Source organism: Alligator sinensis, unplaced genomic scaffold, assembly GCF_000455745.1.
Source record: "Alligator sinensis unplaced genomic scaffold, ASM45574v1 scaffold659_1, whole genome shotgun sequence".
NCBI classification, from domain to species: Eukaryota; Metazoa; Chordata; order Crocodylia; family Alligatoridae; genus Alligator; species Alligator sinensis.
In genome coordinates, this window is record NW_005842265.1 from 1,327,786 (window position 1) to 1,352,083 (window position 24,298).

At 42.4% G+C, this 24,298-nt stretch overlaps 1 protein-coding gene across 1 annotated transcript in view; it reads right to left on the reverse strand.

The window, feature by feature from the left end:
• The window catches only part of DENND5B (DENN domain containing 5B), a 150,126-nt gene that overhangs the window by 76,213 nt on the left and 49,615 nt on the right, over positions 1 to 24,298 (reverse strand). Inside the window, exons 5-6 of the mRNA XM_025209042.1 lie at positions 9,618 to 9,805; positions 1,355 to 1,891 (exon numbers count right to left, since the gene is read on the reverse strand). Of these exons, the coding sequence (XP_025064827.1) occupies positions 1,355 to 1,891; positions 9,618 to 9,805 (725 nt within the window). The remainder of the gene's footprint in view (positions 1 to 1,354; positions 1,892 to 9,617; positions 9,806 to 24,298) is intronic.

A 24,298-nucleotide genomic window follows, 5' to 3' on the forward strand; every position in this document is an offset into this window, starting at 1 on the left:
AAGTGTACAGCTGGGGAACCTCTGTTTTACCTGTCTCCTTGTAAGTACTAAATGGTTAAAAAATAAAAACCACACAAACAAACAAAAGTATGCACATCTGGAGAACATCCAAATCTACCAGGGTGAGGAAACTGTTATTTGATATATGGACAAAATTAAGTGACTTCCAATGCATTTCTAATATTGGAAGAAAGCCAACACATAGGTTGATTTATCATAAAACTCCCATTAAAATTGAATTGTATGACTACCCCGATCCAACTTTGAAAATCTGAACCCAAAGTCAATATTACTGTACAGACACTGAGGAAATTACTTTAGTAAAAACAAGCACTATTTCCGAGTAGAAGATAAATACTTAAGAAAAAGTACATGTGTACGTATGCACACACACACACACACACACACACACACACACACACACACACACACACACACACACACACACACACACAGTGTTTCCACTTGCTGTCAAAACTAGCCCACAAAAACAGCTTTGATTTGTTCCTTGATGTTGATTCTCCTAGGTGTTGTGCTTAGCACAGGGTTTGGATATTTAAAATACTACTGATCCTATAAGAACATAATTTCTCATTTTAAGAAGACATAAAGAAATGAAGTTGTGAAGTTTTATCAGTCTTTGCATTTCCTTCACTAATACATCAAAGTTTATTTCCCACCTCCCATCCCAGCCTACATTTAATTCTTCCTCCAACTAAAACAAATTCATAATGCTGGGTTTAACAAAACTCTCTTCATTGTCTGATGCTACAATGTGAAAAAAACTAAGTTTCACTGTATGACCAAGGACAAAACAAATAAAGGAAAGAGAGACTGCGAGTGATAGAGTGAGTATGAGGCAGAAGCCAAGAGCAAGGCCAAGAGCAAGGCAGAGAGAAAGAGCAAGGCAGAGACCGAGAACGAGACTCCCTCCCCCACCCCCTGATGGATAGCAAGTGAAAAGTTGCTAAAAAATTAAGTTCCTATATCTGGATTTATATTTCAAATCTTTATAAGCACCTATTTCCTCAGCATAAGAATCCTTTTCTATTGCTATGATATGGAGCAAAATCACAGCTAGTTCTTCATCACTGCTTACAATCATATTTACACCTACAGGCCACCTACAGATTCTTAGCTGGTGGCAGTCAGCACACAGCTCTACCTCAAGGACTTCATTGGAGCTTTGCCAGTTTATGCTGGTTGAAGATCTGGCCCTGAATATCAAAACAGACCCAACCATTGGCCAGGTGGATGAGGAAAGGGGAATAAACAACTATACTTTACTTATTCAACCTGTTTCCCCAAATCAGTATTTTTCAGCCCAAAACACAAATATCTGTCAATATTTTACTTTGTCAAAGTTCTGCATTTGTTCCCTGTTCGTCAGCCACGATTCCATGTCTGGTGCTGCTTGAATGACGAAGGCCTCGTAGTCCGCAAACATCTGTGTAAAGTGGTTGGCAAAGACCTCACGAATCTGCACATTTAGTTTGTAGTCCCTCAGTTCCACCTCTTCACACTGTGGTTTCACATCCCTTCCCCTTTCTGCCACAGGAGCCATGATAGTCATTTTTTCCACTGTCACGCCTGTCCTCTTTGCTAGTGCTTGCAGACGGGCGATAGTTTCGTTGCCTTTTAGTAGCTCATACATGTTGATGGCATTGCTGGGTATGTTCCCATTCTTTTTGTCATTGACCAAGTCATTAAGGACAAGGTTCTTGAGTTTGGTGGCACTCTCACTACAGTGCAGGTTTCCCTCAGGAGGGATTCCAAACTGAAGGAGGACTTCAGAGATTTCCTGAATAAACTCCAATTTGTTGGGGAATTGGGGAAATTCCTCTGGCAGTTCTATGAAGTGGTTGTCAATATCCACAAAGCACAAATTTGCCTGAAATACAAAAAAAAAAAAAAGTCTTTGAAAACAGGAAGTTGGTGTCAAATTTGTTTCTCAACCTTAGAAAATTATCCCCAGATCTTAACCTGTTTTCTAACACATCTATGCAAATGAACATGCAGATTAAGAGCCCTTGCATAAAATGGTCAAGCACATCACATTTCGAGACTGGATATTTCTTTATTTTGTTACCCCTCCATACACACTCCCCAAAACATAAGCTTGATGAAACATTCCTACAGTTTCAACTGGCTACATCCACTTTCTATATTTATTAAGTTTTAAATCTGTGTAAAAACAATTGACCATATAGGAAAGCAAGTTGTCATGAGCAGAAATTAATGTTAGTTTGAGTATACAAGAGTCTACTCTTATTGAAACAAGGTTAGGTGCTATATGATGGCAGTATTTTAAACACACAATATTCTTTCATGCCCCCAAAGAAGATGTGCACCTTGTTTTTGGAAGGCAGTAATAATTTTTTCCCCCCAAAGTTATGGCCAAGTCCTGACTGCAGATGCAGAGTACACTCTGCAGCATCAGCAATTTCAGAAGTTGAACTTCTTGCACTCACTGCTGAACTGGCAGCAGCTTTGGGGTTCTTAGTCAAAAGTTACTGCCAATTTGGCAGTGGCTATGAAAGTGTGAACAGTGAAGAATGAATTCCACCCCTCCTACACCAGGGCTGGTAGGGAGAGAAGCACAGCAGCAGTCATACAGCATCTCCATGCTTCTAGTCCAGCACAGATGCATCAGATTCCCTACTTAAGACACAGGCCCCAAATTATGTATGTGATTAAATACACCAGGGGCAGGCAACGTTTTTTGGCCGGAGTGCTGACAAAAACCACAATGTCTACCTTGGAAGGTGCCGGAGTGCCGGCATGCCAGAAAAACAAAATGAGGGCGGGGGCATACACGGCAGGACACATTGCATATTAGTATACTTAATAATCATAAATGTTGTCTTTGTTGTTGTGTATTCCTTTTTTGTTGAGCATGTTGCAATGAGAGAGAGAGGAAAAAAGAGACAAATAAGAGAAAGAGGAGAGAGAAAGAAAAAGGAGAGTAGAGAGAGAACCAGACACATGCACACAGAACCACATGCACAAACACAAAGAACCAGAACATACCCAGAACAGACACACCCAGAACAGTCACATCCAGAACCAGACACATGTGTGCTCGCACAGAACCAGACAGAGGCAGACAAACACACAGAGCCAGATGCGCAGGTGCACGGAGCCGGGCTCCTGGGCCACTGGACAAAGTCTGACCCAACAATGCCCTGGTCCCGCCAGAGCCCCTGTGCTTCCCTGGGGAGCCAGCCCCCAGGCTGCAGTGCAGCTGGCCAAGGCCCCAGTCCGGAGCCTGTCCATCAGCCCGCCCACCCACCCACCCACCCTGCACAGTTAAGCCTGCAAAAGGTGCAGTGCCCCTGGCAAAGGGCAGCGCTAGTCTCCTCCTGGTGGGGGGCTGGACTGGGGCTGGGCTCGGAGAGGATGGAGTCAGATGGGCTCAGCTGCAAGCCCCGCTGCAAGCAGTCTGGGCTCCGTGGTTGGCAGCAGCTACCAGAGCCTGGGCCGGCTGCAGCAGGGAGGCTGCAAACAGCTGCTCCGGGCTCTGGCATCAGCTTCATAGTGGTGGGTGCATGCACACCTCAGAGCAGATGGTAGGGATAAGGCCTGAGGCAGCACAGCTCTCCTGCTGCCCGCTATGAGGTGCATGTGCAGTCGCCGCCGGCATGGAGCAGATGCCGGGGCTGTGGAGCCCCACACAGCTGCTGCAGCTGCCCAGAGCCCAGGCTGGATACAAAACAGCTACGCTGGGCTCCAAAGCCCTATCGTCAGCTCTATGCCGGCAGTGGGGGAGATGCTGGGGTTGTCCTGCCTCAGGCCGCTCCCCCACTGTGCGCTCTGAGGTATGTGTGCACCCACCAGTATGGAGCTAATGCTGGAGCCCAGAGCAGATGTTTGCAGCCTTCTGGCTGCAACTGGCCCAGGCTCTGGGTACCTGCTGTCAACCACGGAGCCTGCTCTGCTTGCAGCAGGGCTTGCAGCCACCCAGCAGCCCAGGCTTCGTGGCTGGCAGTAGCTGCCTAGAAGCCAGACTGGCAGTGGTATGCCGAGCAAAATGGCCTTGAGTGCCATGCTCGGCACATGTGCCGGGGGTTGCTGACCCCTGAAATACACTGTGTGATTTTAGAGATCAGTGGGCTCTCCTGAACTTCTTTCAGAGTCATACAAGTTGATACAGGATTGGGGCATCTATTTGGCCCAGGCAATAACATCCTCTTGTACAAACAGCAGGGGGCCCATCACAATTTGTAAAAGGAAGATAGAGATGCACAGCGCCCCTCCTCTTTTCACATAAGCCTTAGCTCCAAGACTCAGTCTAGCTCAGGTTTTACTCACTTGAGTAGGAGCTGTTCAGCTGATCTGTGGGGAGACGATTCTGCTGGGATTAGGGCCACAAAGGGGCAGCACACAGAGTTTCCACGAAGGCCCTCTGGCAATCCACATTTGATGGCAGCCTGTCTACCGGTGGACAGAACTTGCTTACCAGAGGAATTTCCACAATGAAATCCTCATGGAGATTTTTGAGCAAGAAGTCTTTTTATACAGTTATGTGAAAATAAAGGATGAATTTGGTCCCTGTTTTTAAAGCCATGTACAGTCATTTGTCTACTAGAGCAGATTCTTCATTCTGGAAGCTTTACAGGAAACACATCATATATATGTACACACACACACACACACTACATGTGTGTGTGTGTGTGTGTGTATATGTGTGAGTGTATAATATAATATAATATAATATAATATAGTGCAAGTACACCCTGAGGAAGAATGGCACAATAAAAACAGTAGCCAATTTTCTTCTGAACTGCAGCTTGCATCCAAAATTCACTGCCCGTGAATATATTGTGCTGAATAGGAAGTGCTAAAACGAATAATAATTTCAAGTGCACTGTGTTCTAAAATGCCCTAACCAGACAAAAAACTGCGGAACAGGAGACCTAGATACCCTGAGGGCAAAAAATGCATGCCCTTGTTAGTCTTTCAGCTGACATGGAAATGGTTACCAGGATGCTTTTAGTTTTTCTAGAACCTAGGATGTCCACATTCATTGCAACTCGCTTCTAAACAAAGAAACTGAGCTAATCCAAAGATTACATTAAGGAAATTAACTCCCTCCTCCTCCTACCCCTCACCTCCCACATATTCTGAAGAGGTTAAATTTTCAGCAGAGCAATATTCACTCCAGCAGAAATTAAACAATAGGCTACAGTTACTTCAGAGAATATTATTTCATTTCAAGGACATTTCTGACATTAATCACATTTTGCATGGATGCTTCCCAGCCACGGTATTAAGATTCACTTGTTAAAAGTAAAGTGCACCATCATTATGGTTTTCTATAATAAAGTTGGAACACATTCAAATAAAATTGTTGATCAGTATAAAACAATCTGCTTTTCTTAACATACATAATATTGAAATGGCTAATGGTGTGAGATGTTGTAATTTTTTTTGCTCTTAGTGCAGAGACTCTTCTTATCTATCAATATTTCATTTCAAAGGCTTTTTAATTTCAGCTCTGCATACCATTTACAAAATTTGAAAATGAGATTTGGGCTCAGAAAAGCCTTGGGGAGTCCATCTCACTTTCCTCTTCAAAAACATCCTGATGATTAAAGCTAATACTGAGAGATTAGTAACCTTAAGACAGCATGATGGCCAGTTGTTAGAATTTTATCTCTACCACACAAACAGTTTATATTTAGACCAGAGCTTGAAAAGCTGTCCCTTGGCTTGAACAATAAAGGAATTCTAAAGTGAACAGTATTTCATCATTGCTCATGTGTTGAAGGATTTTCTGTTTTTACTATCTACAGGAAGTCCAGATTCAAAATCTTCTCAATTAAATATAATGTTCTCCTATTGTTATTCTATACTCCATTGGCCATGCAGCATGCAAATCTTGCACTGCAAACATTTTTAAAGATTAACCATTGCCAGGATGTAAAAAAGGGAGAACATAAACCATTGAAGTCTGTTTAATATGCTTTCCTAAAAAGTATAGGCTGTGTATGTGGTAGGGTAGGGGGACCCCACCTGAAAAACAGCAACAGTGCAACTGTTTTGTTTAGACTCTAATCTGTTTGGGGCATTATAGCTTTTACAAATGCTGGCATTTTAAGTTACTAAGCTGTTTAACAACTGAATGTCTTTTTTCCTCTCAAGTCCTACTTTCTCTGTGCTGGAAGTATTTCATTTGACATGCCAAGAGGACTGCAAGGCTACCACATTAAACTGTTATTTTCTTAAAATAACTAGTTTTTAATCCAGTCACTAAGAAAGATGATTGCCACATTTATTCAAATCCAAGATGAGGGGCCACACCATTTAACATGGGAGAAATGGGCCCTCATTTTGAAGCACAATGCTGTAGGGAGTGGGCAAGTGCTGTGGCTCCAAATCTGGGCACGCCTGTAGTGGCAACAGTACCTGCAGCTCTGAGGGCCAGGCTACGACCTGAACAGGTGCCACTGTAACAGCTGCTATGTAGCTGGGTTGCAGCTGGAGCAACCATGTACTCTGTGTGCTGGACTGGAGTGGTGCCAAAGCCTTGCAGCAGTCAGAGCCAGAGGGCAAGTGGCAGAGGAGGGAAGGCAGGCAGAGAATCCAGGTGCCAAGGGTGCAGGCAAGGAGGGGCAAGTAGCAGGGAAGGTGGTGGAGGGCAGGCACCATGGAGGGGTGGGAGGACACAGATGCTGTGGTGTGCAGGCACTGGGGAGGGGTAGTGGTCAGGTTGCTGGGTGGTACAGGGCTTCTTCACCTTGGCTTCTATGCCTGGAAAGGGCAGGGCTTCTCCAAAAGTGGCAAGGACTCTGGGAGAAGGGAAGCGTAATTCCAGTGCCCCTCTAAAGAGTGTCCAAGGCTGGTGCACCCCTCATATATCCTCTTCCCCCCTCCCTCCACCCCCCCCATTAATGCTACCAACCCACAGAGCCTGTCACTGTCATAGAAGGCAATCAAGTTGGCCAAGCCTGACTTCCTTTCGATGAATCTATGCTGGATGTTCCTGATTATCTTGTTTTCTTCCAAGTGCTTAAAAATAGACTCCTTGACAATCTGCTCCACAATCTTTCCTAGTACTGAGGTTAAATTGACTGTTCTGTAATTCTCTGCATCCTCCTCCTTTCCTCTTTAAAGATGGTCAGCATATTTGCTCTTTTCTAGTCATCTGAGATGCCACCCAACCTCCAAAAGTTCTCAAAGATAATAGCCAATAGTTCCAAAGTTACCTCAGCCAATTCTTTCAGCACCCAGGTGAATCCTGTCTGGCCCTGTCAACTTGAAAAACATACAGTTTCTTTAAGTAATCCCTGAACAGTACTTCTACTACTTGAGTCTGCTCATTTCCTCCCTTATTCTGATTGCCAAGTTCACCTGTCATCTGAGAGCAGGCCTTACTTGTGAAGAATGAAGTAAAAAGGGGACTAAATAATTCAGCCTTCTCTGCATCATCCATTACTAGCCTGCTTCCTGCATTCAGTAAAGGGCCTACACTTTCCTTAGTCTTCCTCTTACTTCTGACATACTTGTACAGCCCTTTACATCTGTTGCCACTCTCATCCTAAACTGCAAACTGGCCTTGCTGATTTTCTCCCTGTATGTCTGGGTGATACTGTTATACTCTTCCCTAGTGATATGGCCAAATTTCCATGGGAGCCTAGAACATCGCAATTCCTGCTCAGCTCCTTACTCCAGTTCTGAATTATGAGTACATAATTTCAAAAATTTTCAAGTGATCATTTCTTTTCAACGTCTGTACATACTACCTGGCACAACCAGGCTAGGATCTCTAGGCACTTTAGCAAAACAAATAACTGTAATAATTCATGTACATCCATATGGATGGCTCAGAAGCCAGGCTTGTCAACTTATTGCCATTCACTTCCAGGTCACCACACTGAATATGGCTTAGATGGGTTATGGTCCAAAATTTTAGCATTATGATGAATATCTTTGACAGGTGTTTAATGATTTCCGTATAGTTCTCAGGAGAAAGACACCTTTCTCTCACTCCACCATTGACAGTTGTGGTGAGGATGAACTCAACAGCCAATGGCTTCACAGACAAAGACTGAGCAAGGCGAGAAACTTAGTTATCTTCTCAACTCTTAGAGATAATTCCATCAGAGAAGACAGGAGGCACACAAAGGGTAATGCAGGATGAAATTTCCCTTTCCAAAGGATATTTTTGGGAGGAAAAAGGTCCTTATTGTGCATGGCTGTCATTTCAGCACCTCTTACAAAAACTAAAACTCTCTCACTCATTTGTGTAAGTATCCAGTTCTGCACCCCTGGACAGACCTTTGTCTAAAAACATTTTACGATGCAGTAGGAATGCAAATCTAAGACACTGGCAGACGTTCATTTCAATGCACTACAGGATCAGATCCCTGATCCCAACAATCATGCCTCCTGAAATATCACATGTACACAGCAGAGGTATGATTTTGAAATTATTTGCTCCTCCTGCACTGGCAAGTTGAAAGCTGGCTGCCCACAGGTCTGGGTCTGGAGCTGACAATCAGCTGACCTTGTGGGGACCACGCTTGGGTCACATTTGGATCAGTTCTAGACCCCAGTGCAGTCCTCAGCCTAAGCCAAAAGTCAGCTGAATGTTGGCCTGGTCACACATTCAATTTAAGGTGCCATACAAACTAGCCATAAAATTGTTCCATACAGAAGGCAGAACAATGTCATGGCTGGTTTGGCAGTTTGGCACCTTAAATTGGGTACATGTTTAGCATCTGTGTAATTTATGCTGAAATTCACATGCTATTTGCAGCATAATTTGTAGAGAAGGGCAGATATATAGTTTTTTTTCTCTACTACCAAACCCTATTTAGCTTTGGGATGAACGCTCAAAGGATTAGGTTGGCCCCGTCTCTAGACAGCCATAGTGATCTTTAAAAAAAAATAAAATAAAATAAAGATCACCATGGCCCTCTAGAGACAGGGCCATCCTAAATCTTTGAGTGTTCATCCCAAAGCTAGATAGGATTCAGTACTAGAGAAAAAAAGCCTACTCTACCCCGTTGCATGGGCTAGGGGTGTGGGGATAGAGAGAAGAATATGTAAAAGCCTATATCACTTGGCAACAACTGTTGCATCAATTCTAACAGGCTGTCACCAGATGGAATCCCATCTCATCCTCTGACAAAAGGACTGTGACCCTGACAAAGTTAACTGAAGTTGGGGAAAGTCTGAAGCAAAACAGATAGAAATACCTCCTGAGATATGCATGTTCTTATCTACCCTTTTCATACCCACAAGACAGTGACATTTTTCAGCCCGATTCTTTTGTACCATGTTCATAAACTTTAGGCAGCCTGTCTCTCCCCTGGGAGGAGGAAGAAGCAGAAAAGAAGAATTGTTAATTAATAAAACTAACAACATTTGTGAAATCAGACCTATGTAGACAAGTGCTCTTTAGACTTTTCCATTGCATCTTTTAACTGCAATGCTCTCAGTTCTGCAATGCTCTCATCCAGATCCTCCCTTGAGCAGAGACATATCTGTGCCAAAGTTATTTTATATAGTTGTTTTTGATGTGGCACCTTTACCCTGGGAACTAGAGAGAATAAAGATTAGGTATTTTTAGCTTTAAGGCATAAAGGCTGACAACTCCATACAACATTTACCTCTTGAGGAAGTTCCAGCTTGGAACGATCAGTTCCCTCTTTGGACTGAAGACCCATCAAGTAAGGGACAGGAGCATCTAGGAAATGTAGGAGAGAGGCAGGAAGAATGGGAACATATACATGTTGCCACTGAAACGGGAACAGTAGAGTGGTAATACCCTCTGCTACTGTCATCAGGCGCTGATAATCTAAAAGAGAAAGAAAAAAAATAACATTTAATTATCTTGCTCACTTTTACATTTTCAGTTCGTTTAGACTTCAAAACAATTCAGCAAGGACAACTGGATTTTGCAACACTGCAAAGATTTGACTTTAAATAAAGCACAAATGACTACATTTAAAAAAACCCAACCAAACCACATTATCTTAATCCATAGAAAATTATCAGCAGCAAGAAACTGCTCCATATAGAAATCCTTAATATTTCATCTAGTCTCCATTGTGAAAAAATAATTAGGGCCACTTTATTAAGGGATACCAAGATTGCTCACAGCAGCACAGCAAGAAAAAAAGTTACTTGGTTTTGTTCAGTACTTGGTATGTCATTTTGAGACAACACAAGGGAAAAGAATGGGTAGTAAAGGAAAAATGCTATCAGATTCTTTTAAACTTGCAACTGACTGTAAGATGAAAATTTTTAATGCATTTTCCAAGGGAAAAATAGTTCATACCTTAGCAGTAGTTTTTATACCCTAAGTTATGCTTGTTTTTGAGTAAAATCCTGAAGATGGAAGACTCATGAAAAAAATTTCAGAAAAACACATTCTTTATATAGCTTACTCTCACACTGTTCCTTTTCCAAATTCATAAATCTGTCTAGTCATATTTAGTCTATTATATTTAATTGCTGTGTAGTCTGATACTGTGCGAGTGATCATCTTTGTGTATTTTCTTACAACTAAAACTTAGTTTCATGTGACCAAGCCCTGTCAACATTATAAATAAAACCAAAAAAAAAATCTAAACTGTAATCCCTCTAGCTGGATATTCAAGAAATAAACATCACTATGTTCAAAAGTGGAGCAGTTCAACTGCACCAAGCAGTAAAAAATGAATGCGTCATTAAAGGATTCCTCATATTTAAGGAAAATCTTGATTTGTTGACTTGCCAAATACTGGCAAAAGGTTTCTGACTTGAGGGGCGAACAAAATATGCGAAGCGGGACCTTTGCCCGTACCCAAGACAGAAGTAATTTTCAGAGTGATACTACTTTGAATTTCTAGAGAAAACACTCTGAAGCACTTCACAAAACTTAATTCATTAACAATTATAGCATCTCAGGGAGAAGCATTAGCTTTAAAGGCAGGAAAATAGGCACAGGAATCATTAAATGACGTGTCTGAGCTTGCATAAGAGCTAGGCATAAAAATCAGTTCTGATGCCCGTTCTGTGTTTTAGCTACCTCAATCATTTTTTGAGAGAGAGAGAGAGAGAGAGAGAGAGAGTGATGCCATTTGCCAGGGGAATGCTGGGCATTTTATCCATTATTTTTCAAAGTGGCAAAAGAGATAGCCCCATTCTGACTCCATAAACAAAACTAGAAGAGGAGCTTTGATTTGAATAGGCAGCTGAAATTAAGAAAAGGTTTCAAGACCATAAAGGGGTGTTGTCACCAGTCCCAGACCTCTGGTCATTTGTTATCTCTTCCCTGTTCTCCTCCGTAAAGCAAGCAAATGAACAAATGAACAAACAGGAACATCCCCTGGATAATCATGTACAGGATCTTTTCTGAAGTTCAACTAACTGTCCATAGACAGATAAGAAATCAGTCTGATCAACACAGTTTGCTAAATAAGTCTGCCTACAATTCTGAGAAACAACAGTGGTAGTATAAACACAGGTCACCTGAGAAAATACTGATTTCAGAAAGTTACTAGCAGGATATGCATGAACAACAGGGTAATTTTAAAAGCAGAAACTTTGTAACACGTTCTCACTCTCATTGACACTGACTGTAGAAAAATAGCCTTAATCTGCTATAGGCCATGTGGCTCAGAGAACCCCCCCAACTTATTTTTATTCTATCGTCCTCACAGTTAATCACAAAGTCTTAAAATGATTCTGCTGTACTAGTTAGTGTCTCAAGACTGTCTCTCAAAAACATCCATAGCCACAGTTTGCATCACAATAAACAGCTGGTGCTGGCATATTTACAGAGCAATTCTTTATGAGTTTCCATCTATACGCAGGTAGACATATGTACGGAGTACATTTTCCTCTGTGCCCACAGTTCATCCTTTGAGGAAGCATGTAAACAAAATCACTACCTGAAGCACTTAATCTCCCAATAAAGCTTCTGCAAGCTACTTAAAAATCAAAAAGGAATTGCCTACTAAAGTGCAGCATTATGAAGTTGCCTCAAAATGTATTAACAATGCTAGACAAGGTTCTTTGGGTAAATGTGATATCTTTTATTAGACCAGTTAAATAGTTGGAAAAATTGTTCTTTATAAGCTTTTGGGCAAAAGCACCCTTCCTCAGGCATAGGTAGAGTCAGCTGGTGTTTGTGTGCTATCCTGGGTAGAATAGAAGTGTAAGCCAATATGCAAAATGCAGGTTTGTGAAAATGCAAATGTGTGGCAGGGAGGATCAGAGTGGATGGAGATAAAAGGTGGGAGAGAGGTAAGTGAGGGGAGGAGGGCAGGAAAGAGGAATGTTGACCTGGTGACAGAACGTAGCTGGTAAAATGTAGAGGTTACCTGGGGTTAATAATGCTATGTATGAATTTTAGCAATCGAATTAAGGGATGCAGAAAATGATTGGCCTTAATATGAAGATGAAGCCTGAACAGACTTGGAAACCTTCTTGGGCTTTTGGACACGGGATAGGGGTTTAGTTTTTCAGGGTTGCATTCTATGCCCCGTAAATTGAAACGATGAGTTTTTAATTGAAATGGTGGGTTTTATTTTTCTGTTACTGTATATATGTCATTGTCCTGGAAGCCACAGGAGCCTACTGAAAGGCAGAAATGGCAAGGGGCCCAATCCCCCTTTCTTTTTTTTTTTTTTTTTTTAAAAGGCAGAGCCTGCTCGCTTCTCCGGTGGCAGGGAGGGGGCATTAATCTGTTAGCTCATGCCTTGGCCATGGGAGAAGTAGGCAGGCTTTGCAGAATAAAAAGAATTGGGTCCCTCACTGCTTCTGCATTGAGCAGGCTCCTGCAGCAAGCAGAATGCCTGGGGCAGCCCAGGAACGGGCTGGCTTGTCCCTGGGGCAGTGCAGGGAGGTGGTAGAAGGGTGGTTGGGTGTGCTGGCAGCCAGAAAAGGTGTCAGGGACAGTGCATGGGATGCAGGGCTGCCCAGGTGGGCTGGTAGGGGGCTGGGTGCTGCTCCAGCTTGGAGGTGCCCATCCAACTCTTCCCCAAACCCACCCTGGCTTCTAGCACCCCTGGACCGGCCCTGCCGCCTTCTCTAGCTGCCAGCACACCCAGCCGCCCTCCTGCTGCATCCCTGCACTGCCCCAGGGGCAAGCCAGCCCATTCCCGGGCAGCTCCAGGCATCCTGCTGGCTGCTGGAGCCTGCTGAAGGCAGAAGTGGTGAGGGGCCCGATCCTTTTTCTCAGTGGAGCCTGCCTGCCTCTCCTGTGGCTGGGGGGGTGAGCTGACAGATTAATGGCTGCAAGATTCCAAGTTGCAATGTTACAAACTAAATTACATCACGATGTGGTTTAGACTGTGACAATGCAAACTCATTTAAAACCCGGCAAAATTGCATACCGGTAAAGTGTGATGCTATTAAGCCACACAAAGGGAAATTTTTGTCAGGTATATATGGTAACATCATCACATGTACAAGCGCCCCTTGATAGCTACATGAAATGACAGGGAGACTGGGTCTCTACTCTGGTTGTGCTCAGTGCCTGCTGGAGGGGTGTCACAGCTTCTGGGAATTGGACTATGTGTTTTTAAGCTATTGGCAATGATCATCTACCAAGGTCAAGGCTGCTGCATTATGTTACTACTGACTTGTAACCAACTGATTGAGAGGGGGGATATTTACATGAAGAGAGGAGATTAAGTGAGTAGTCTAATCATTACATAAAGTCTTGCCATCAAGTAGCCGATTTGGGATTCCCCCATCAGCAAAACATGGATGGAAGGGAACATTACTAGATTCTTCTGTGAAATGTTTTCATTAAAGAAGAGCCAAGAGAAGAGCTGAACTATCTAGCTATGATGCTGAACTCTCTGGTTTTAAAACAGACGTGTCACTGATTCACATCTTCCCCATGAAAAACACGCTGTATAATGAAATTGTCATCTCATCAGAAGTGATGATGAGATGACAACACATCCAGATTGAGAAAATATTAAGCATAATATTAAGTTTTGATTATTTGTAATGTACCTTCCTAATAGGTTGTTCTCAAATTTAACATAACTATTTGTCTTTCCTGCCTCTTCTCTATGCTTTGGTGTGGAAGTAGCTTATTAAAAAATATTCACCAGTTTGAAACAAAAAAGTGAGTTCTGGGTAGGATTTTTGGCCTAAGAAGATATGTTCAACAATCCTATTCCTTGCAAATCTATTAAACGCTAAGAAGAATATTCAAAGGACATATTTAAGATTGAACAAAAACAGCCATTTATGAATCATTCATGAAGTGTGTGATGTTGAATACCCATATGCAGATCATTCACATAAACCAATTTTGAGGAGTCTCAAATACTCAAAGGTCCTAACCTACCATCCTAGTATACATAAATCTCTCCTCCCCCAAGGTCATTCAGCTCACATGGCAGGCACAAGACAGAACTGAGGGGTGGGGGAAGAGCATGGCCCCTCAAACACTGAGGTGAAATCCTGTGGGTGGGGGAATGTACAGAACTACAGAGAGATGCCTAGAGCGTCGGTGGAACACTGATCCTAGTTATGCCTGCCCTTCTCTACATAGTTGCCTTGGGGGAAGACTTTACAGGTAAAGCAGTTAGAGACTACAGCCAGTTGGAGCAGCAATCAACCACTGCCAATGTAGGGATCTTCAGACAATTTTTTAGAGCAGTGGTTTTTAACCTGGTCTCCAGAACCCCTGGGGGTCCGCAGGCTGCATCTAAGGGTCCGTGAAAGATGACTACAATCAAAAGTATGAGAATACCCACAATTACAATTTAAAGGGGTCTGCATCTCCATTCGATATTTCCAAAGGGATCACCACAACCATTCAAAATATTTTAGGGGTCCACAAATGAAAAGAGGTTGAAAATCACTGTTCTAAGGCATTCCAACTGGCCATTCTATACTGTCCAGCCTGTCTCCTTTTCCTCGATCACAGGATTTCTATCTTAGCCTTAACTTGCATCTGCCTCCAACTTCCATCTGATTGCCGTGACTCCATTTTCCCCCGCTTTCCATTTCACTACCTCTTCCTCCTTGTTCAGATCATTTGTTCTGCTTTGGTAGTATATTCCCTCCACCTAACCCCGATATTTAGACTGAAAGCTCCTCAGGTCAGGAATTATTTGCTAACAATACCTGGAACTCCATACATGATAACTCCATTCCTGGTAAGAAATACAAAGTTATGTTTCTAGCAGACCCACACCAAACATGATCCAAGAGCAACCATATCGTGGAGAGGGAGGCTTCTGAACTTCTGTAAATACTAGTCAGACAAAATGCTCTCTGGATAGCTGCCTACCTTCTCTGGTGCAAGTATTTTAAGTCAAAGGTACCCAGCCTATAGTAACACGGAGCAAGTCAGATTTGCTTTCAGCTCTGGTAGGAGATCTGGGTTGCAATTCCTGGCTCTGCCAGTGGCCTCTGGAAGACCACAGGCAGGTAATTTCACTTCTGGCCTCAGTTTCCCTATCTGCAAAATAGGAATAAATAATTCCAGGCTCTTTTGCAACATCTTGAAATCTACTCACAGTAGCATGACAAAAGCTGTTTGTTTGTTTTTTAAATCTCTAAAAATATTGACATAATTCACAAAATGTTATGTGAGCATTAAAAATAAGCTCTGAGCCTGCACATAGTAGGAGACAGTCTCTGCTCTAGAGATATCTCAGCCTAAATAAACTAGAAAGTGCAAAAGAAAGGAAGCCAAATTAACTTAATTTTACAGGCAGAAACACAGCGAGGTGATTTAACTTATACTACTGTGAAGGAAACATTTTTCCCATTCCACATTAGTTTGAGGTTTCAAACTTTCTTGTTCTGTATCAGAATAAAACCAAGATCCTTCAGCAGTAAACAAATGAGGTAGAGTCCCTTTCCCTTCTAAACAGCCAGTAGCACCATGTTGAAGACACACACCTGGAGTGTTGTGGGGGAGGGAGGTTCTAGTTTGCCTGATTCAGCCCAAGGAGAAGGGACTTGAACTGGGGTCTCCCACATGTGAGGTGTGTGCCCAGACTTGCAGGATAATGGAGACTGATGGTAAACATCTCTCTCTCTCATTTTGGCCAGAAATTCCATCATTGACAAAATGATATGAACATCCCTACAAAAAAAAAGTCAGTTTGGACAAAGGCCTTTCCTGAACACACGTAATTTTTTAAAATCCGCATCAGTTTAGGGATTTACCAAAGGCCATACAGAAAGCCTACAGTAAAGCTGGGAACTGAAACTACCCATGTTACATTCCACACTATGTCTTAACCAGAGGTTATAGTTCCTTTTGGTTCTTCCTCTCTGAATCTTAATTTTTAAACAAAAACTATCAGTGCTTGAAATGAGTTGTGCAAGGTCTGCTGTTTGCCTGGAGCCTGGATCTGAGATGTCATGGAGGGACTATCCAGCCCTCTACTACCCTATGCTGCTCATTCTTGTGGGCACCAACGATACTGCCAGAGGAGACCATGAGTGTATCAGAAGTGACTACACGGCTCTGGATGCAAGGGTTATGGGGTCTGTGGCACAGGTTGTGTTCTTGTCAATCACTGGCAACATGTAGGGGATACAGACGAGTGCATGTGCACCTGCTAAGATGGGCTGTGCATCCCCTGGAAGCACCAGCCATGAAACCAGAAGTGCTGGCAGAAATGCACTTCTGGTTTCGCTGCTGGCTTGGTGATTTTAGCAAGGCTTTTGATATGGTCTCCCACACCATTCTTGCAGGCAAGCTAAGGAAATATGGACTGGATGAATGGACTGTAAAGTGGATAGAAAACTGGCTGGAGCATCGGGCTCAGACAGTAGTAATTGATTAGTCTAGTTGGCAGCTGGTGTCAAGTGGAGTGCCCCAGGGGTCAGTCTTGGGGCTGGTTTTGTTCAATGTCTTCATCAACAACATGGAAGATGGCATAGAGTGCACCCACAGCAAGTTTGCAGATGACACCAAGATGTGGTGGGGAGTAGTAGATATGGTGGAGGGTAGGGCTAGGATTCAGAGTGACCTAGACAGATTGGAAGCTTGGGCTAAAAACAAAACAAACAAACTTCATGAGGTTCAATAAGGACAAGTGCAACGTCTTGCACTTAGGATAGAACAATCCCATGCACTGGTACAGGCTGGGGGCTGACTGGCCAAGCAGCAGCTCTTTAAAAAAGGACCTGGGGTTACAGTGTACAATAGGCTGAATATGAGCCAACAGTGCACCCTTGTTGCCAAGAAGGCTAATGGCATACTGGGCTGCATTGGTAGGAGTGTTGCCAGCAGATCAAGGGAAGTGATCATTCTCCTTTATTCAGCACTGGTGAGGCCACATCTGTACTGTGTTCAGTTTTGGACCCTCCACTACAGACAGGATGTGGATAAATTGGAAAGAGTCCAGTGGAAGGCAACAAAATGGTTAGGGGGCTGGGGCACATGAATTCTGAGGAGTGGCTGAGGGAACTGGCCTTATTTAGTCTAGAGAAGAGAAGACTGAGGGGGGATTTAATAGCAGCCTTCAACTACCTGATGGGGGGGTTCAAAACAGTGGTGGCAGATGACAGAACAAGGAGCAATGGTCTCAAGTTGCAGCAAGGGAAGTTTAGGTTTGATATTAGGAAGAATTTTCTCACTAGAGGGGTAGTAAAACACTGGAACAGGTAATGCAGAAGTGGTGAAATCTCCATCCTTGGAGGTTTTTAAAACCCAGCTGGACAAAGCTTTGGCTGGGATGATCTAGTTGGGGATAGTCCTGCTTTGAGCACGGGGGTTGAACTAGATGACCTCCTGAGATCCCTTCTAATCCTAATTTTCTATGATGCTATGTTTTTTTCTACATTGTTTTTGAACTCAGCATTTTCCAAATCAGAGGTTGGCAACCTTTTAGGAGCGGAGGTCCAAAAGTGGGCTGCTACTTTCCCCTGCTGCTGAACTGCTGCCGACATCCCAGCTTTGCATGCTGGGAAAAATAAATAAATGAAATAAGTAAACAAGCAAACAGATGAATAAAATAAAAAAATCAGTTATCAGACTGGATCCACTCATGGGTCATAGATTACAAACTCCTGTTCTTAAGTATAAATGCATCTCCATAAGTCTGCATACTGAATAATATACCACAGGTTGATACACTTAGCATACTGACAAAAAATTCGTCACTGTAACCAATAATTTACAAGGGTATAACAATCAAAAAAGTCTGGTAAATAAATGATTATTCCTTAAGAGAGACAAATCTCTGAATTAGTATTGTATTTTCTTCTGTGACTAACAGCTTTTACACCTAGTACATGTTCAGGCAAAGTGTTGGAGCCGACTAAAATGTTAGAGAACAGCTTTTACAAGTGTGATATGGATCATTAGAGTTGTGTAAAATGAACATGCTAGACAGTAAAAATTAGTATTTCGCTCTGAACTCAGTGGCACATCTAGATGAGCATAGTATCCCAAGCCACAATCATGAAAACTGTCCATCAGCCTATTATTTTTTGACCTACAACATTCATACACAGGTGCAGTACGTGAGGAAGGCATAGGTGGCCCATATGCTTATGACAGAAACAGTTCATATACTATCAAGAGGGAATTTTGCCAAGTGGTCAAGGAAATAAATCACCCAACTCCCAATAACCAATTAGCCTTTTGAAAAAAATCCTATTTTATGTAAGTTTTGGTTAATTTATAGCAACTATTGATCTATCAGTATAGGTATTGATCTATCTAGTATGAGTACCAGATACCTTAAGTTAAGCAGGGTCTAGTTCTTGGAACTTGGATGAGGGCTTCCATTTAAAGCCTACAGCTGCTGCAGGAAGCATCTATCGTTCATATATATATATACTGGCGATTCCACAGTCGAGGATAGTTGTCTTTCACGACTGCTTTACTTGTGGGTCTGAAGGTGTCTGATGAAGCCGATTTGGGATCGACAGACTCTGGTACAACTTGGGCACATGTTTCTGCAAGGGGTGGGTGGCTCTGGATTCTTGATTTGATCTGCAACACACTACTCTTGCTTTTCTATCCCCTGTTGTCATCATAAATTTTCTAAGTACTGAGATCCTTGCAGCAGACTCTTTCTGCATTTGGGATGGTCCTGAGTGATGGACTCCCATGAGTTGATGTCACTGTTAAATTTTTTCAAGCTGGCCTTGAAGATGACCTTGAAGCACTTTCTCTGACCTCCTCTTCAGCATACGCCTTGACTGATCTGGGAGAATTAAGCTTGCTTCAGGAGATCAGTGGAGTTGAAGTCGGATGATCATCACCTTGATGCTCATGGTGTTTGCTCATGAGAGGACGCTAACATCGGTATGTCTGTCTACCCACTGGATTCAAAGGATCTTCTGTAGGCAGCATTGATGGTACTTCTCCAACAACTTGAGATGTCTCTTGTATGTTGTTCACATCTCAGCTCCGTATCGTAAAGTTGGGGATCACAACTGCTTGATAAACCATGAGTTTGGTTTTGGATCTGGTGTCACAATCTTCAAAGCACCTGTTTCCTCAGGCGTCCAAAGGCTGCATTTGCACAATTTGAGACGATGCTGGATTTTTTTGATGTCAGCCTTCTGTGAGAGATGGCTTCAATGTTTCCTGATAGAGCATCCAAGTGTCTCTTCACAGGCACTAATGACCGTGGACTGGAAGGCACCTTAAATGCTGCCAATATTCTCCTATTGCTGTTGACTGGAATTTGCCAGTTTTTCATTGAGACATTGGTGAAAGAGGTCTCGCTTGATTGGTGACTTGAATCCTTTGACATTGATCTTTCGTTGGTATTGCTTCTGCTGCAGGCACTGTATGGGAGCCAGTTTGAGTGACATAACGGAGAGAAGGAGTCAATGATTGGTCCAGCAATTGTCAGCTCCTAGCATAACTTAGGTAATGCAGACATCTTTGCGATCCCAGGCACAAACAATGATGTAGTCAATCAGGTGCCAGTGCTGAGATTGCAGGTGTTGCTATGATGTCTTGTGCTTGTTTTTCTGGTGGAACAGGGTGTTGGTGATGGTGAGTCCATGTTCTGCATATTTGGTCAAGAGGAGGATGCCGCTGGAGTTGACCTTTCCCACTACTTCTTCGCTGATGGTTCTGGCCCAGATGTTCAAGTCCCTTCCAATTCTGGCATTGTAAATAACCAAGCACAATAATTCTGGTGTTTCAGAGGGAGACAGACAAGATTTGGTCAAGGCTTGTGTAGAATTCCTCCTTGGTTTAATTGCTGGCATCAAGAGTTGGAGCATAAGCTTTCCCTCCTGAAAAGCCACATGTATTCTTTCGTGGTGGTGTGATATGGTGAGTGCAGGTCATTACTATAAGCTTGGCCAGCCCCCACCCACTGGTCTAAAAGTCCTCAATGACAGAGCAGGCGGAAAATGTTAGAATCTAAATGACTGCAAAGGCGGATGAAGGCCGCAGTAGAACAAGATCTCCAATTGTCTTGGCTTCCTTGCCACTAGACCAAGGTCCGGTTCTGTCAAGAACTGTGTGGAAGCTTATGTGTAGTAGCTTCTCTGTGATAAAAGAAGTCATGCACAGGTGTCTTCCATGAAACTGGCTTTCCCAGCACATTTTTCAAGCCCTTTGGTGACCAGCTACTGATGATGGGAGCAGGATTCTGATAGTCTGGAAGCTCCTATTCATGAACTGTCAAAGGTGGCAGTTGCAAGAAGGTCATCTAGCACCTAAACGGTCTGCCTACCTTTTTCTGACTGGAAAACTATGTCCAGTGGGATCATCTTTACTGTGGTTCAAAACAACAGACACACAATCAATTTTGCAACCTGGAACATAAGGATCCTCATAAATAATTCTAATAGTGAATGCCCAGAGTGCATCACACTGCAATTGTGGCTCAAGAATTCAGGTGACAATACTGGCACTGCTGCACTGAGCGAGACCCAGCAAGTGGGAGATGGACAGCTCAAAGAACATGAAGGTGGCTATACCCTCTTTTGGAAGAGTAAATAGGAAAGATAACACCAACTTCACAGAGTTGGCTTTGCTATTAAGAATGAACTCATAAACCAACTCATCAAATTCCTGATTGGAATTGAGCACTTCATGGCCAGGGATCCTGGTTTTCTCTTTAAAAAAAAACAAAAAAACCCCCCAAAATCGCATATTCTCTGAGTAAAACCCCCCAAATCTGAATTTTTCCATGATTAAAATGAAACTCTGCACCACAATCCCCGCTGCTGCTGGGTGGGTAGGGAGCACCTCAGCATGGCAGTGCAGAGCTTGCAGTAGTGGCACCAAGCTTCCCTGCCCCGCTCTGCCCTGCTACACCAGGTCCTGCCTGCTGGGCCACAGAAGCACATGGGGGGAGGGCATCAGGGTGGGAAGCCCTGACCTGGCAGCAGCCCCAGCCCTGCCCAATTTCCTCCCTCCCTCACTATGGAGGCCTCAGTACTGTCCCCTCCCCCCCGCCCAACTTACCTGCAGGGAGATGTGGGAGCTGCTCTCCAGTCTGCCTGGTGCCCATGTGTCCCCCTGCCTGACAGCTTTCCTTCTGCTCCCTGCCAGCCCCTTGCAGGCTGCAACTATGCCAGCCTGCAAGGAGAAATCCAGTTTCCCACTTTTTTTTTTTTTTTTTAAAGGAGAAAAGAGAGAAAAACCAGGATATTTCTCCTTAAAAAGGAGACAATCTGGGTTTTACTGTGTTTTTCTGAGGCAAACAGAAAACCTGGATCTCTGCTCATGACTCTTTTAAATTGTCAGGGAGCCAATCTGCCACTGCCATTAATGTGTATGCCCCATCTATCATCCATGGAGCCATTCTCTCTCTCCAGAGTCAGTACTTCAGTAGACTAGTGACTTTGTGAAGCTAGAGGTGCAATTTTAGGGATCAGACAAAACACAGACAACCTGTTATGTTCTACCCTGGAAAAGGCTACCCTACAACAAGAAAGGTTACAGGCCAAGAAAACATAACATACATGGAAAGAATTAGGATTATTTAGTCTAGAGAGAAGATTGAAGGGAGGGGGATTGACAACACCTTTCAAATACAAATTATGACAATCATTATCTGGGTCCACAGGAAATGGGACAAGTAACTGGTTTAAGTTGTGGCAGGGATTTAAGTTGCAGCAGGTTAGAAACCAGGAAGAACTATTTTAACTCTGAAGCCTTCAACTAGATTGCCCACAGGAGCTGTGGAACTGGAAAGGTTTTGAATGCAGATTATACAAACTGGGAATGGTTTAGGCAGGGAATGTTCTTATCTTGAGATAGGTAGTCAGCTGGTCTGTCTCTCTTAAGATCCCTTCAAGCCTGTTTCCTGTGATTCAGTGATTTATTAGCAAGTGAAACAATTATTTAGATGTGGCTTCATGACTGTGATATGGTATCAATATAACAACGATAGCAAAGCAGAAAACCTAAATTTTACGTGGGTTCAGAATAATTTTCTTTTTCCTAGGAATATTATCAAGCTTTCTGAACATCTAATAACCAAAACTAAGATTCAGCCTCTGAAACTATTAGTCAAATGCACCCTATGGGAGAACATCTGGTATCAATATTCATGATGGCATTTCTTCCTCTTTTCTCCTATTTGGCAAACGGTTAATGGAAAAATCTCTTCCACTTCAGTAAATTTCCATTTTTATGATTTATCTAATGTCACAGGCTGCCACCAACAGTTCAGCATAATTTAGTTTATGAATAGCAGTCACCTTAGGAATTAATTCACAGGAAAACTCAAATTGTCCCATTACTGACATGGTTAAGCCATCCAGAGCAGGGCCAAAGTCCATGACAAGCTCACAAATGGTGATATCCGCTGGCTTAAGATACACACTATCAGCACAGTATTTTTCCTGTGACTAATAGAAAGTGACAGAATACTTCCCTCTAGTGAAGATGGTGATTGTATTTTTTATTTATTTTTTTGCCAATCAGATGAGCAGGCAAAAAGTGTAGTACTACGGTGAGTGTGAAAGCTCTTCTTATAAATGTTGAACAAATGATCTTAGTTCCTATTATGTTATCCAGGCACTAGAGGGGGTGTGTGTGTGGAGACAGGAGAATTTCCTCAGCAGTGTTATTAAGAAAAACATGTTTGTCTTGATCACCTTGGCTTTCATCATATTCAGTGATTACAGTATCTGCAAATTCAATGAGCTTGAGAAACAGAAATTCTGCTTTTTTAATAGAAAAACAGCAAGGGAAGACAGTTTTGCATCTTTCTCTGTGCTTTGTGTACTGCTATATTATTGTCACATGCAACATGCAATAATGGACAGCTGTCACACCACTTTTCTTAATTAGTTTAAAATCTCATTTCCTGAAATGCAGAGATTGTCAGTCTGAAAAACTGGGCACACTTATTTTTAAAAACCATGAACAATAATGTTTTTTTTCTTATGGCTCCTTAAATCATTCTCTCCATTTATTGTTTTCTTCTTTTAAAAGGTCTTATGGCTGTTGGGATTATGAACTATATTTAATATTGGCATTCAACATAATAAAAGCAGCATAAATTCTACAGTGTTGTCCAATCTGTACTTATTTATGAGGAACACTATGTAAATAAGCTAAACCTACTAATGTAATGAGCAATGCGAGTGCAAAGGTAAATATTTTAGGCAGATGTTTGACATAAAATGCTTTTACAAATATCAAGTCACAATTAAGTCATTTTATTATCTAAAAATAGATGGACTTTGCTAAAATAATATCTTTTGGTACACTAACACAATCTGTATCTGAGATTGCCAAGCCTTCATGGAAAATGACACATTAAAATACGGCCACAACTAGAAAACTGAGCACTGAAATGACTTTTACAGCATAATTATGTATGCACAGTGATTTATATTATAATTTCAAGATTTAAATATGTTTGCATTTTAATCTTTTAGGGGCAATTATCCAAGTCCTTTGGAAAAAAAAAACACAACTTGGGAAATGCTCAAAATTATAATGAATAGAAACAGCTTAAGCTATAAGAAGTTTATCTTTGTCTCGTCCACATGTTCTCTCTCCTGTTTAAATCCCTTGGAAGGCAGGCATTCACAAAATGGATTGCCGAGGTTTCCACAGAGCCCACAATTTAATTCATCTCTATCCAGCAGGGATCTCTCGCCGGTAGTATTTTGTTACTGATCCTTGGGAAATTGTAGAAGCTATCACAGAACGTTATTAACTTGGAAACTGTTGGAAGCCCGTGTATTCATGATACTATTAGTTCCCTAGTCACATGGGAAAGTTACAACTTCAACAGAGAGGGGAAAAAAGTCTTGATGAAAAGGTATTAAAATTTCTTAGATTTAATAAAAATAAGTGTGTTTCCAAATAAGAAGCGTGTAGAAGGCATTAGATAAAATATAAGTGTTGGGTTATGTGCTTTACAAATTGTTT